This window comes from Lolium rigidum, chromosome 3, assembly GCF_022539505.1.
Source record: "Lolium rigidum isolate FL_2022 chromosome 3, APGP_CSIRO_Lrig_0.1, whole genome shotgun sequence".
NCBI classification, from domain to species: domain Eukaryota; kingdom Viridiplantae; phylum Streptophyta; class Magnoliopsida; order Poales; family Poaceae; genus Lolium; species Lolium rigidum.
In genome coordinates, this window is record NC_061510.1 from 17,813,704 (window position 1) to 17,825,679 (window position 11,976).

General features: G+C 47.7%; 1 protein-coding gene across 1 annotated transcript; it reads left to right on the forward strand.

Moving 5' to 3' along the window:
- Window positions 1-4,245: 4,245 nt before the first annotated feature.
- Window positions 4,246-9,059, forward strand: LOC124701234 (WD repeat-containing protein 44-like). Its single transcript, XM_047233279.1, has 7 exons — window positions 4,246-5,790; window positions 5,883-5,973; window positions 6,063-6,220; window positions 6,313-6,364; window positions 7,506-7,585; window positions 7,705-7,798; window positions 7,883-9,059. Exons 1-7 carry the CDS (start codon window positions 4,564-4,566, stop codon window positions 8,473-8,475), a joined length of 2,295 nt encoding a protein of 764 aa, XP_047089235.1. The 5' UTR covers window positions 4,246-4,563; the 3' UTR covers window positions 8,476-9,059.
- The last annotated feature ends 2,917 nt before the right edge of the window (window positions 9,060-11,976 follow it).

The following is an 11,976-nucleotide window of genomic DNA, read 5'->3' on the forward strand; positions in this document are numbered from 1 at the left end:
GTGGAATACTAGATAGCTATACAAGCTTCAATTGGATGAAGTAAGTATCACGGAGTTAGAATCTTCACCAGATGAAATAGTCAAAGAGTTTTTTGATTTCATCAGAAACGATGAAGAGGCTTGCATTTGCAAGAAATTAAGTGGGAGCGCTAAGACATATTTATAATACTTTATGTAGGTGACATATAGTTGGTTATAAATGATGTAATTATATACTTGATTAAAAGGTTTCATTGAGAAATTAATTTCAATGAAAGGATATGGACGGAAACATATCTAGTGTCAAGATCTATGAAGATAGATTGAAACACATAATAAGTTTAAGTCAAAGTACATAGAATGGATATTGAAGTAGTTCAATATAGAAATATTAAGAAAATGTTCTTGTCATGTGAAGGATTAACAAGACTTGAGTGTGTCTGACACTCGATGAGTAAAAACACATGAGTGATTTTAGATCACGAATAATATGTACACAATCGGATATCATGTGCTATAAAGTGTTATGAGCATATACCAGAATGATTCATATGATGATCATTGGACAAACAGTAAGAATATCCTTGAGTACTTTAGAAGAACTAAGGATATATATATATATATTTGTATGAAGAAATGACAAACAAATCGCTGTAAGGTGTTACACCGATATTGGTTTTGTCACATATAAAATATAATTTCAATCTCAAATTAGACTAAGTATTGTTTAAAAGGTAGCACAATGAGCTAGAAGTAGTTTATGCTAGATTTAGAAGAGTTCTAAATATTGTGACGGATTCTACAAAAGAAGGCAGAGTATGTCATTGTTTTGACAATGACAAAGGATGTTAAGTCAAGAGGTTCTTTGAGAACTTGGTGTAGTTCCGACAGAGTCAGAACTTTGAAGCTATATTGTGTGTGACAATGTTAGTGACATATTTCAGACCGCGGAATTAAGGTTCCACCAGAAGACCAAACATATTAAATGCCGACTCATTTGGAAATGAGTGACGCGTTGAGACGCAAATGAATTACAAAATACATACGGTTCTGAGCATGTCAGATCCGTTGACTAAAACCTCTCCCGTGAGCAAAACATGATAAAGCACCGGAAGGCCAAGGTGTTATATCTTTACAAATGTAAACTAGATTATTGACTCTAGTGCAAGTGGGAGACTGAAGGAGATATGTCCTAGAGGCAATAATAAAGTGGTTATTATTTATATCTTTATGTTTATGATAAATGTTTATATATCATGCTATAATTGTATTAACCGAAACATTAGTACATGTGTGATATGTAGACAACAAGAAGTCCCTAGTATGCCTCTTAAACTAGCTTGTTGATTAATGGATGATTAGTTTCATAATCATGAACATTGGATGTTATTAATAACAAGGTTATATCATTATATGAATGATGTAATGGACACACCCAATTAAGCGTAGCATAAGATCTCGTCATTAAGTTATTTGCTATAAGCTTTTGATACATAGTTACCTAGTCCTTATGACCATGAGATCATGTAAATCACTTATACCGGAAAGGTACTTTGATTACACCAAACACCACTCGCGTAAATGGGTGGCTATAAAGGTGGGATTAAGTATCCGGAAAGTATGAGTTGAGGCATATGGATCAACAGTGGGATTTGTCCATCCCGATGACGGATAGATATACTCTGGGCCCTCTCGGTGGAATGTCGTCTAATGTCTTGCAAGCATATGAAAGAGTTCATAAGAGACCACATACCACGGTACGAGTAAAGAGTACTTGTCAAGAGACGAGGTTGAACAAGGTATAGAGTGATACCGAAGATCAAACCTCGGACAAGTAAAATATCGCGAGACAAAGGGAATTGGTAATGTATGTGAATGGTTCATTCGATCACTAAAGTCATCGTTGAATATGTGGGAGCCATTATGGATCTCCGGATCCCGCTATTGGTTATTGGTCGGAGTGAGTACTCAACCATGTCCGCATAGTTCTCGAACCGTAGGGTGACACACTTAAAGTTGGATGTTGAAATGGTAGCACTTGAATTATGGAATGGAGTTCGAATATTTGTTCGGAGTCCCGGATGAGATCTCGGACATCACGAGGAGTTCCGAATGGTCCGGAGAATAAGATTCATATATAGGATGTCATTTTATGTGAAATAAAATGTCGCGGAAGGTTCTATGGAAGGTTCTAGAAGGTTCTAGAAAAGTCCGGAAGAAACCACCAAGGAAGGTGGAGTCCACATGGGACTCCACCACCATGGCCGGCCAGCCCTAGATGGGGTGGAGTCCCAAGTGGACTCCACCATAGGGGGCCGGCCAAACCCCACATGGGAGGTGGGAATCCCACCTTTGGGTGGGAGTCCTAGTTGGGCTAGGTTTCCCCCTCCTATGGAAGGTTTTGGTTTCGGGTCTTATTCGAAGACTTGGACACCAACACTTGGGATCCACCTATATAATGAGGGGCCAAGGGAGGGGCCGGCCACCCCAAGACCATAAGCCGGCCGCCCCCTTGAGTGGCCGGCCACCCCCTCCCAAACCCTAGCTTTGCTCCTCCACTCCATATTACCCGCGTAGCTTAGCGAAGCTCCGCCGGACTTCTACACCGCCACCGACACCACGCCGTCGTGCTGTCGGATTCAAGAGGAGCTACTACTTCCGCTGCCCGCCGGAACGGGGAGGTGGACGTCGTCTTCATCAACAACCGAACGTGTGACCGAGTACGGAGGTGCTGCCCGTTCGTGGCGCCGGAACCGATCGTGATCAAGATCTTCTACGCGCTTTGCAAGCGGCAAGTGATCGTCTACCGCAGCAACAAGAGCCTCATCTTGTAGGCTTTGGAATCTCTTCAAGGGTGAGACTCGATACCCCCTCGTTGCTACCGTCTTCTAGATTGCATCTTGGCTTGGATTGCGTGTTCGCGGTAGGAAAATTTTTGTTTTCTATGCAACGTTATCCTACAGATTTTACACTTTATCCCTTGGTTCTATCTATGGTATTGATTGTTGTTCTAATCTACATCCATGGTATTAATCTGTACTTCATTGTAATTTGTACTACAATTAAGCATAATTAATACAAGCAAAAAAAAGAACGTATAAGTTGACTAGATATAAAACATCTAAAAGAACACCACTGTAAAATAGTAGTGTTAAGAACACTAAACTTTACTTTTGCCCCATTTTTCAGGTCCTCAACCATTCAAGAAAGTACTACCACAATATCATTTATGACACATCATGAGACCAATGAAATGCTAAAATCTGAACCTATCACAACTCGGAGAATTAATGCCGCATGATAGTATGAAGTTTGATTTTACAGTTATTTTCATAACATTTTCCGGCGAAGTGAAAAGTCAGCACCCCCCATGTCGGTTTCTCAGGGAAATGTATTCAGGCCTAGTTTTCTTGAACATGGTTGTCCCTTCTATCCCCAATATTTAATTTGCAGCTATTAGGTCTATCCCTAACATTAATCTGTACATATAATTTTGATCCCCGCTATTAATCACTACTCCTCGTTAATGCGCACTAGAAATGTAACATACTAATCAATGCGAACAAAGAAAAACCGAGAGGCTGATGTGATAGGATAAGATAAATACAAAAAGATATATTTTGTACACCTTGTAACAATATTGAGAAGGTTAAACTTCATTGTTGTCGCCGTACACGTGTAATAATATAAAGATTGTCAAAATTCATTGCTACCATATACACATGTGTAATATTAAGAGTTAAGAAGGTTGAACTTCATTGTCGCTCCCTATTCTCGAACTCTCTCGGTATTCCTCCTTACCGTAGAAACTATTATTGGAATATACATCATTTTGTACGAATGGTGAGATCAACGAAAGTGACACGAGGTTCTTAACCCGCGATGACTTGTGTCCTCGAAACTCCTGGAAAAGTCAAAGGCAGGTTACCTAATTTCACAATCTTTAATCACCCCATTGGGTGATTATATCCCCCCAGAAAACAACTCAACTCATACTAGGAACATACATAAAACCATCATCCACCATGGTGAGATATATAGAAAACAAGATGAAAAAGAGGGTCCTGTTTGCTGGTGTTTTTACCTCGTCCGATCTGTGCAAAATGAATCCCGATGGCAACGGATCCCAGAGATCATCGATCACGGTCCCCCATCCATCCATCCACCATCTTCCTTCTTCCCTCCCTCCTTTTTATTGCTGCGCCACTCTACTCGCTTGCTTTTTGCTGCGGTGGATGCTTTGGTTCGTTGGTTGGTTGGTTCAGCTCCCTTCTTCTTCTCCAGACCCAAACCCAAACCCAAACCCAACTCCAACTAGGAGATAGCCACATGCCCGCCCCAGTACAACATACATCATCCGTCCGTCCGTCCGTCCCCAACTAGGAGATAGAGAAGAGGAGTGGCACGACGCCAGCGGCAGCAGTGGGCGCGCCATAAAGGACGGAGGGCAAGGCAGGAACCGCTCCAAGATCCGACTGCAAGCGCCGCGAGATCCGCTCCAGCCCCGGCTCGCCGCCGTTGCAAGATTCGCCTCCTGCTCGGCTTCTTGGCGTGAGGCGCGGTGAGCCCGCAGCAACCAGCGCCATGGCACGGACGCGCTCCCTGGGCGACGACGACGACGAGGAGCGGCAGCCCGAGGAGTTCTTTGACTCGAGGGAGCTCCTGTCGCCGGGGTCCGCCGCCTCGCCGGCGAGCTCGGGCCGCCACGACGACCAAGACGACGGCGGCTGGTCCCTGCGCCTGCTCGACGTCTGGGCCACGGACCCCTGCAGCGTCCACGAGCGCCGACAGCGGTTCGCTCGCTCCATGGGCCTCCTGGATCCCGCCCCCGCCCGGCCCAGCTCGGACCAGCCCTGCTCCAGCCCCCGCGCCCGCGCCCGCGGCGGCCAGGAGATCGTCCTGGCGCGCACCCCCGAGGCCGCCGCCGACCTGGTCTTGGCCGTCCAGGGTCTGGTCTCGGAGGCGGGAGCACGGGATCAAACCGCCGTGGAGGAGGGGATGCAGTGCGTGTTCAAGAACCTGGACGACGGCACGGTGTTCGTGGTCGACGAGGTGGGCCAAGACGGGAGCTTCCGGAGGCTCAGGGAGCGCCGGTCCAACCGGACGGTCACCGCCGCGGAATTCGAGAGGATCTCCGGCTCCTCCCCGTTCATCCGGGAGCTGATGCGGCGGGTGGACGACTCGGACGAGCCCTCCACTCCTGAAAAATCCGCGTCTTCGGCGAGGGCGCGGCGGCGGCGGCGGAGGTTCGGGTGGCTGCGGAGGCTGGGCATCATCGGTTCCTGCGTCGCGGACGCGGCGGAGGACGACGACGAGCTCAACTCGCCGTCCTCCAGTTCCTGCCGCAGCTGCTCTGGGAAGGCCGGTGGCAAGGTGGACAGGGTCAAGGTCAGGCATTACAGGAAGCGGTCAAAGGAATTGTCAGCGGTGTACAGGGGGCAGGAGATCAAGGCGCATAAAGGGGCAATTGTGACCATGAGGTTCAGCTGTGACGGGCAGTATCTGGCCACCGGAGGCGAGGACGGGGCGGTGCGGGTGTGGCGGGTGGTGGAAGGCGAGAGGCCCGACGAGCTCGACTTCGCCGAGGATGATCCTTCCTGCGTGTTCTTCACCGTCAACGGAAACTCTGAGCTGGCTCCTGTCAACTCCAGTGAAGGGAGCAAGAGCAAAGATAGCAAGAGTTCAAAGGGGGTTGCGGATCCGGCCTGTGTCGTCATCCCTCACCGGACCTTTGCGCTATCTCAGGTGCCTGTGCATGAATTCTATGGGCATGGTGACGCCGTCTTGGATCTTTCATGGTCAAGAAATGGGGTGAGTGGCAGTTCCACACAGGCATTGTTTTTCAATCTACCTGTAGGATCCATACATGTTATGCTCATCTACCATTACTTGCTTGTGTGCAGGACTTGCTTTCTGCTTCTATGGATAAAACTGTTCGATTGTGGCGGGTCGGGAGTGATAGTTGTCTCAAGGTTTTCTACCACACTAACTATGGTAAATCCTCTTCCCCCATGAACTACTGGATTTCGCAACCCGCCAATCCTCGCAATCTGATACTAACATCGAGTTCGTCTATTATGCAGTGACATGCGTTCAGTTTAACCCTACAAGTGACAACTATTTTGTCAGCGGCTGTCTCGATGGATTGGTCCGCATTTGGGATGTCCGTAAATGCCTAGTTGTAGACTGGGCTAATACCAAGGAGATCGTAACCGCAGTTTGTTACCGGCCTGATGGAAAGGTTCGTTCAAATATACCTGTACTAATTCGTTCTTACCAACTGATCGTTTGGTGATTCGCTAACACATTCATATTTCTGCTGGTTTCCTTCAGGGTGCAGTGGTTGGGACCATAACAGGAAATTGCCGCTACTATGACGCATCAGGTAATCATGAGTTGTTTTGTTTCTGAGATTTGATTTGCATAGATGTACTTCCTGATGATTGGCGAACTAATGATTTTTGGAAACAGTAGCTTCAGTTAACATCCTCTTTTGTTTGTTAATATGTCTATATCGTTTGCTTTCATGAGGACATCTTAGATGTATATGCAAATTAGTAATGATAGGGATAGCTTGTCTTGTCCTCATTGTGAGAAGATCGAAATCAGGATTATTGCTATCCTCTAGTTGCTAGGCAAGTTGTCTCAAAACTGTCTGTCATATGGATTAACTGTATGCTGTAGTTATTTTGTAGTTTAACCAACATATTTATTATAAATAGTAAGAGAATGCTCACAGATGTTTTCAGTAGCTGGTTTTGGTACCATGAGTTTTGCTTAAAGAGCTTGTACTAGACCTTTTGAGTGCAAACTGTATCATCGATTTATCCCTGTTATGCTCCTCTTCATCGCCATGAATAAACGAAATTGTGCCATTAGTGAAGATTAGATATAGGCATTCACTAGTTTGAAAATTAGCTGGGAAACTAAGGAAATAGTGCTTGTGCATTTAACGATGAATAGGTGGCATGTGCTGTCGACAATATTAATTTCTTTTGTTTTTCGAGTGAAACACAACAGTGGCTTGTTTTTTTTGTGGGAATGGAATTCTGATTTGTGAGATTGAAATAGAAAAATCTAATCAATTCTCTATATTAAAGTACTAGGTCTTCCTTTACTGCCCATGATTGACAGGCCTGTAAGTATTATTTGGTAAAATAGAACCCCAGGACTTATGATGCTCCTTTGGAATAATTATGTTGTCCTGCTTGTATATAGATCTTGGGAACATATAGCACCTTACATTCACCATTATCGTGTTAAAAGTTACTACTGTTCAAATCATTGTTACCATCACCTCAGTGTTTAGGATATCTGGAAAAGGCAGTATTGTCAAAAATAGCTAAAGTTGCTTTAGACTTGTAGTGAGGGTATCATTCTATGCAGCATGACGTTAACCAAGTTGATTTTGTGGAACAGAAGAATCTTGTTTTCTTTATCTAATGTGTTTTAGTATGCAAAAGTGTATACTGTTTGTGCGATCATTTTAGTATCCAGCTTCTTATTTTAGTTCTTTCTTTACACAGAAAATCACCTAGAACTGGAATCTCAAGTCTCTCTGAATGGCCGAAAGAAGTCTCCACATAAAAGAATAGTTGGTTTCCAGGTACTTTCTTAAAATCTATACAACTGCACATGGGATTTTCTTCTAACACATATTTGGAATCTACTTATTATCATCTGTGATTCTTACATTCCCTTTTTCTTCAAAACGTGTGTTGACAGTACTGCCCATCTGATCCAAAGAAATTGATGGTAACATCTGGTGACTCGCAAGTCCGCATTCTTGATGGGGCTCATGTGATTTCCAACTACAAAGGTATTGGCGCCCTTTTCTACTCTAGTTTTAAACTTTCAAAGTATTTGTGACTCTTAAGCTCACATTTCTGTCTCCCATTCTCAGGATTGCAAAGCTCAGGCCAAGTCGCGGCATCATTTACCCCAGATGGAGATCATATTATCTCTGCTAGCGATGACTCCCGTATCTATATGTGGAATTATGCAAACCAACTTGCCCCAATCACAAGCCGTGTGAAGAATGTGTGGTCGTATGAGCGCTTTGTCTGCAACGATGTCTCTGTTGCGATTCCATGGAACGCCGCACAATCAAGGAATTCGATCTCACTATCCTGCAACATCCCTTCCTTGCGGCAAGAAGTCCCCGACGACTTCTGCGACATACAGGACAGCACATCGCACTGTCGTACTGAAGATTCACTAGACGGTGATACTGTCTATCAGTTACCATCTGGCAATTTCACTCTTAGCAGGGCATTCTTTGCGGAGTCTGCTCCAAGGGGATCAGCTACATGGCCAGAGGAGCAGCTGCCATCCAACTCGGCGGCGACTTCTACGTTGCGTAAATCTCAGTACAAGTTCCTGAAGGCGTCTTGCCAGAATGCTGCGACACATGCCTGGGGCCAGGTCATAGTCAGTGCAAGCTGGGATGGCCACATCAGGTCATTCCAGAACTATGGCTTGCCGGTGCAAGTTTAACATGGTACAAGACATGCATCCTATCACCATTGCTCCATCAGTGGCCATCCTAGAAACGGTGCCTCACAAGTTCATGGCAGCTGTTGATGCCTCAAGAAGCCTGGATGGCTCGAGCTGACGCTCGGCCAGACGTATCATTACGGTACAAAGTGTCACATGGTTGGTTCTTGTGCTAACATGCTTGTGGACCATAAGTTGTATGTAGAGTCCAGTGGTCCTCCAAGATCTCGCCAGCGTCGACGCAATTGTAGCAGGCCCGGCGGGGAGACGGGGTCGCCTTGCAAAATTATGCAATCCATGTGGGGTCTGTGCACCAACACTTGAGATGTTGTTGTCATTTCTTTGTTTCGACTCCTTTTAGGAGCCCTCGGTAAATATATAGAGAGGATGAACATATGTTTTTGTCAAGTTTAACTTCCCTTGCCCTGGTCGTATGGTCGACGAGGGGCAAGCGGGGAGCTAGAATTCGCTGTTGGATAGGAGAATTCAGCCTGGGTTGCACATATTCGATTCATTTCATTTGTTGTTACATTTCACCACCCCTTTCAGAGCCTGGTGGTGTGAGTTAATGTTTGAACTGTGCACATTGATGCCTCCATTTCTGTGTGTTTGGAAAGGCTGGTGGTTGTGGTAGACATAGTCAGGTGGGTGTGGCTGGCCTGTGGGTGTGGGGGGACGGGGACCTGCTTGCAGGCGGGCCTCACCCTCTAAGATAGGGATGGTGCAGGTGCAGTTGCAGTTGCCTCTGATGGGCTCCCTAACTCCAGGGACCATCCCAGGCCTGGCGTATGTATGGGACTCGTCTCTCACTCACTCATGCCTGTCTCAATACCTTTGTTTAAAGCTGTGTGTGTGCGCGCTCGCTCAGATCTTGGCCTTTTATCTCTTGCAATGGCATGTCCCTTCTCATTCAGATCCCTCACTTATTTGCAATGATAATATTCTGAGGAAGAAGGTGAAACTGCCCTGTCAGTTACTCCCTTTGTTCCAAAATAAGCGTTGTGTCAATTACTCCATTTGTTCCAAAATAAGCCGAATTTAATTTGTATAAGTTTCGTATGTATCTACACATTAAAACTTGTCTAGATAGGTGCGAATCTAACAAATTAACTACACTTGTTTTGAAATAGAGAGTACTTTTTTAGGCTGTGCAGTTTACAACTTTGCAAAGCTTCTTGACCCACAGTTCCGAAGCAATAATACAATTAGGGCATCTCTAGAGGCTCGGCGCATTTTGGACGCCAAAAGTGATTGCGTGCATCCGTTTGCGTCAGCCCGTGGACGCAAAAATTGCCTTCAAGCCACAACTATCCGTTTTCGTCTGGGGGTGCCCCATCGGCATGACGCATTTTGCTGTTTTTGAACAATTTTTCATTGATAGATGACACATTACATACCTTTTGTGACAAATCTAAAACACCCATTTTAGCTCGTGGGGAGAAAGTGGATGGAGAGAAAGTGGGTGGCGGCGCTACGGTTGGGGATTAGAGAGGCAACTAGGGTTGTGTGAGGGAATGGCCTCGCACCCCATTTTATACATCTGAGGCACCGGCGATGATACGAATTAAGTTGGGTACTCGTCGCTAGGACTAGAGAACCTACATCGCTACGCTGCGCCATTAATTTGGTGTGCAGAACGCAAAAGAAGCTGACAGGGTCGCTGCCAAGCAGGCTGAGGCAGGATGTAGTGGTCACGTGGGACATCCGCGCCGACGCATTTTGACCCTAAATTTGGGCCGCGTTTATGTCCCAGCCAATAGGCAAAACATTTTCCGTCGGCCGGTTAAGATTCCCTTAGGGCTGACCATCATCAAATGTTCTCCAAGCTTTTCGTGTCTGATTGTTTGTCCCTTGAGATGTGTGCAGTAAAAGCAGCGGCGTCAAAGCATGGCCACGGCCATGGGCATGGCGCTGCCGGGTGCGTGAGGTACGTACTCTTTCCCGTGTATGTCAGGTCATCCGCTGCAGTGTGGGAAAACCTCCCTGCCTGCCATGGCAGGAGATGATGGCGCCCATGCGGCACACTGCACAGTTGACGACTCACCGATCTCGATGCAATGCAAGGCCTAGCTTGCCTCTTTTCACCCAACACTGAACCCAGCTTGTGCGTGTTGCCAGTCTGGTGAAAGGATGGATGGATTCTGAGTGTGACCGTGAATATCCTGAACTCCCAGATGGCTCTTGTCGGACAAAGGGTGTCAAGAACAGCAACTGTATTTTTTGTTCAGAAAGAAACTCAGCACATAGAAGAAACCCCATCCTTTTATTTTCAGACAAGTATTTTCTTTCTGGATAGGGGATAGCAATCGCCACCTGGCGGTTCCTGTCCAAGTCTTTCCGGTATGCTGTCACTGCCGAGGCGGGCTGAGACACCGGTGCACGACGTGCCGCCGCGCTGGCGCCGGCGATTGCACCTGGCCGCCGGTGCTGCTTCCGGGATGGTGATGGGTCAGTGCACCTCGCTTGTGCTTTGGAAGATATCGAGTTCAGGTATTGCCGGTATGTGTCGCGCGTGTCTCGCTACGACGTCAGGTATCACGATCCATGCCAATGCCATCAAGGACACAGATCTGAAGTTAGACTTAAAGGGTGTGTTTGGTAGACTGGGGGAGATATTCTCTCCTCATCCCACTTTTACCCAGGAGATCTTGTTTGTTAGACCGGCTCGGCCTAACAGAGAAACTCCCAACCAATACGGAAAAGGGGTCGCAGCCCTGCCCAGGAGCGAAGCTCAAATCGAGCTTCGCTCCTCATCCCGGCTCTGCTCGCCCGAAAACGCGCCCCCGCGAGGCCGCAACTCAGCCCGAGCGCGCAGGGGTCACGCGCCCTCACCTTTCTTCGTCTCCATTCTCCCCCTTCTCTCTCCCTCCACCGAGCCCGAGCCCGAGATCGCCGTCGGCCTCCACAGCACAGGCTCAGCAGGCGAGCCGCCATGGCCGCCGCAGGCGAGCCGCCATGGCCTCCAGCCCAATCCCGTCGCCTCCGGCCGCCCGACCAAGCAGCTGCGCCCGCTTCTTGCAGCTCCTCCGCGTCCCCGTCCACGTCGGCGTCTTCCGATGCGGCGGCGTCGGCAACCGGCGCCGGCAGGAGGGGCGTGCTCGCGCTGGGCGCGGGGTTCCTGGCCTCCGCGGCGCTGCTGGGCCCGGCCGGGGACGCCGGCGCGAGGCGCGGGGTTGGCCTCCACAGGCGAGCCACCATGGCCAGCACGCATACTCCACCAGCAATAAAGCAGGGGAGCAGCTCGCCCTCACCAGGCGCGGAGCAGGAGGGACTCCCCTTCCGGCGGCGGCTCCACTCGCCGGCGACGGCTTCCCTCGCCGGCGGCGACGGCTTCTCTCGCCGGCGGCGACGACAAGGACCCGATTGCTTTTTAGTTTTTTGTTCAGGGACCCGATTGCTTTGACCGTTTGTATTCAGGGACCAGATTGCTTTTTATTTTTGTATAGCACAGCTCAACTCATACGTGACAACCAAACAACTTCTCAGCTGAGAAACTCTCAA

Excerpts from the sequence above, each read along its gene's own strand:
- LOC124701234 (XM_047233279.1), top strand. The coding sequence starts at position 4,564 with ATGGCACGGACGCGCTCCCTGGGCGACGACGACGACGAGGAGCGGCAG. Across the intron at positions 5,791-5,882 it reads TTTCATGGTCAAGAAATGGG|GACTTGCTTTCTGCTTCTAT; the intron begins GTGAGTGGCAGT and ends GCTTGTGTGCAG. Across the intron at positions 6,221-6,312 it reads GTTACCGGCCTGATGGAAAG|GGTGCAGTGGTTGGGACCAT; the intron begins GTTCGTTCAAAT and ends GGTTTCCTTCAG.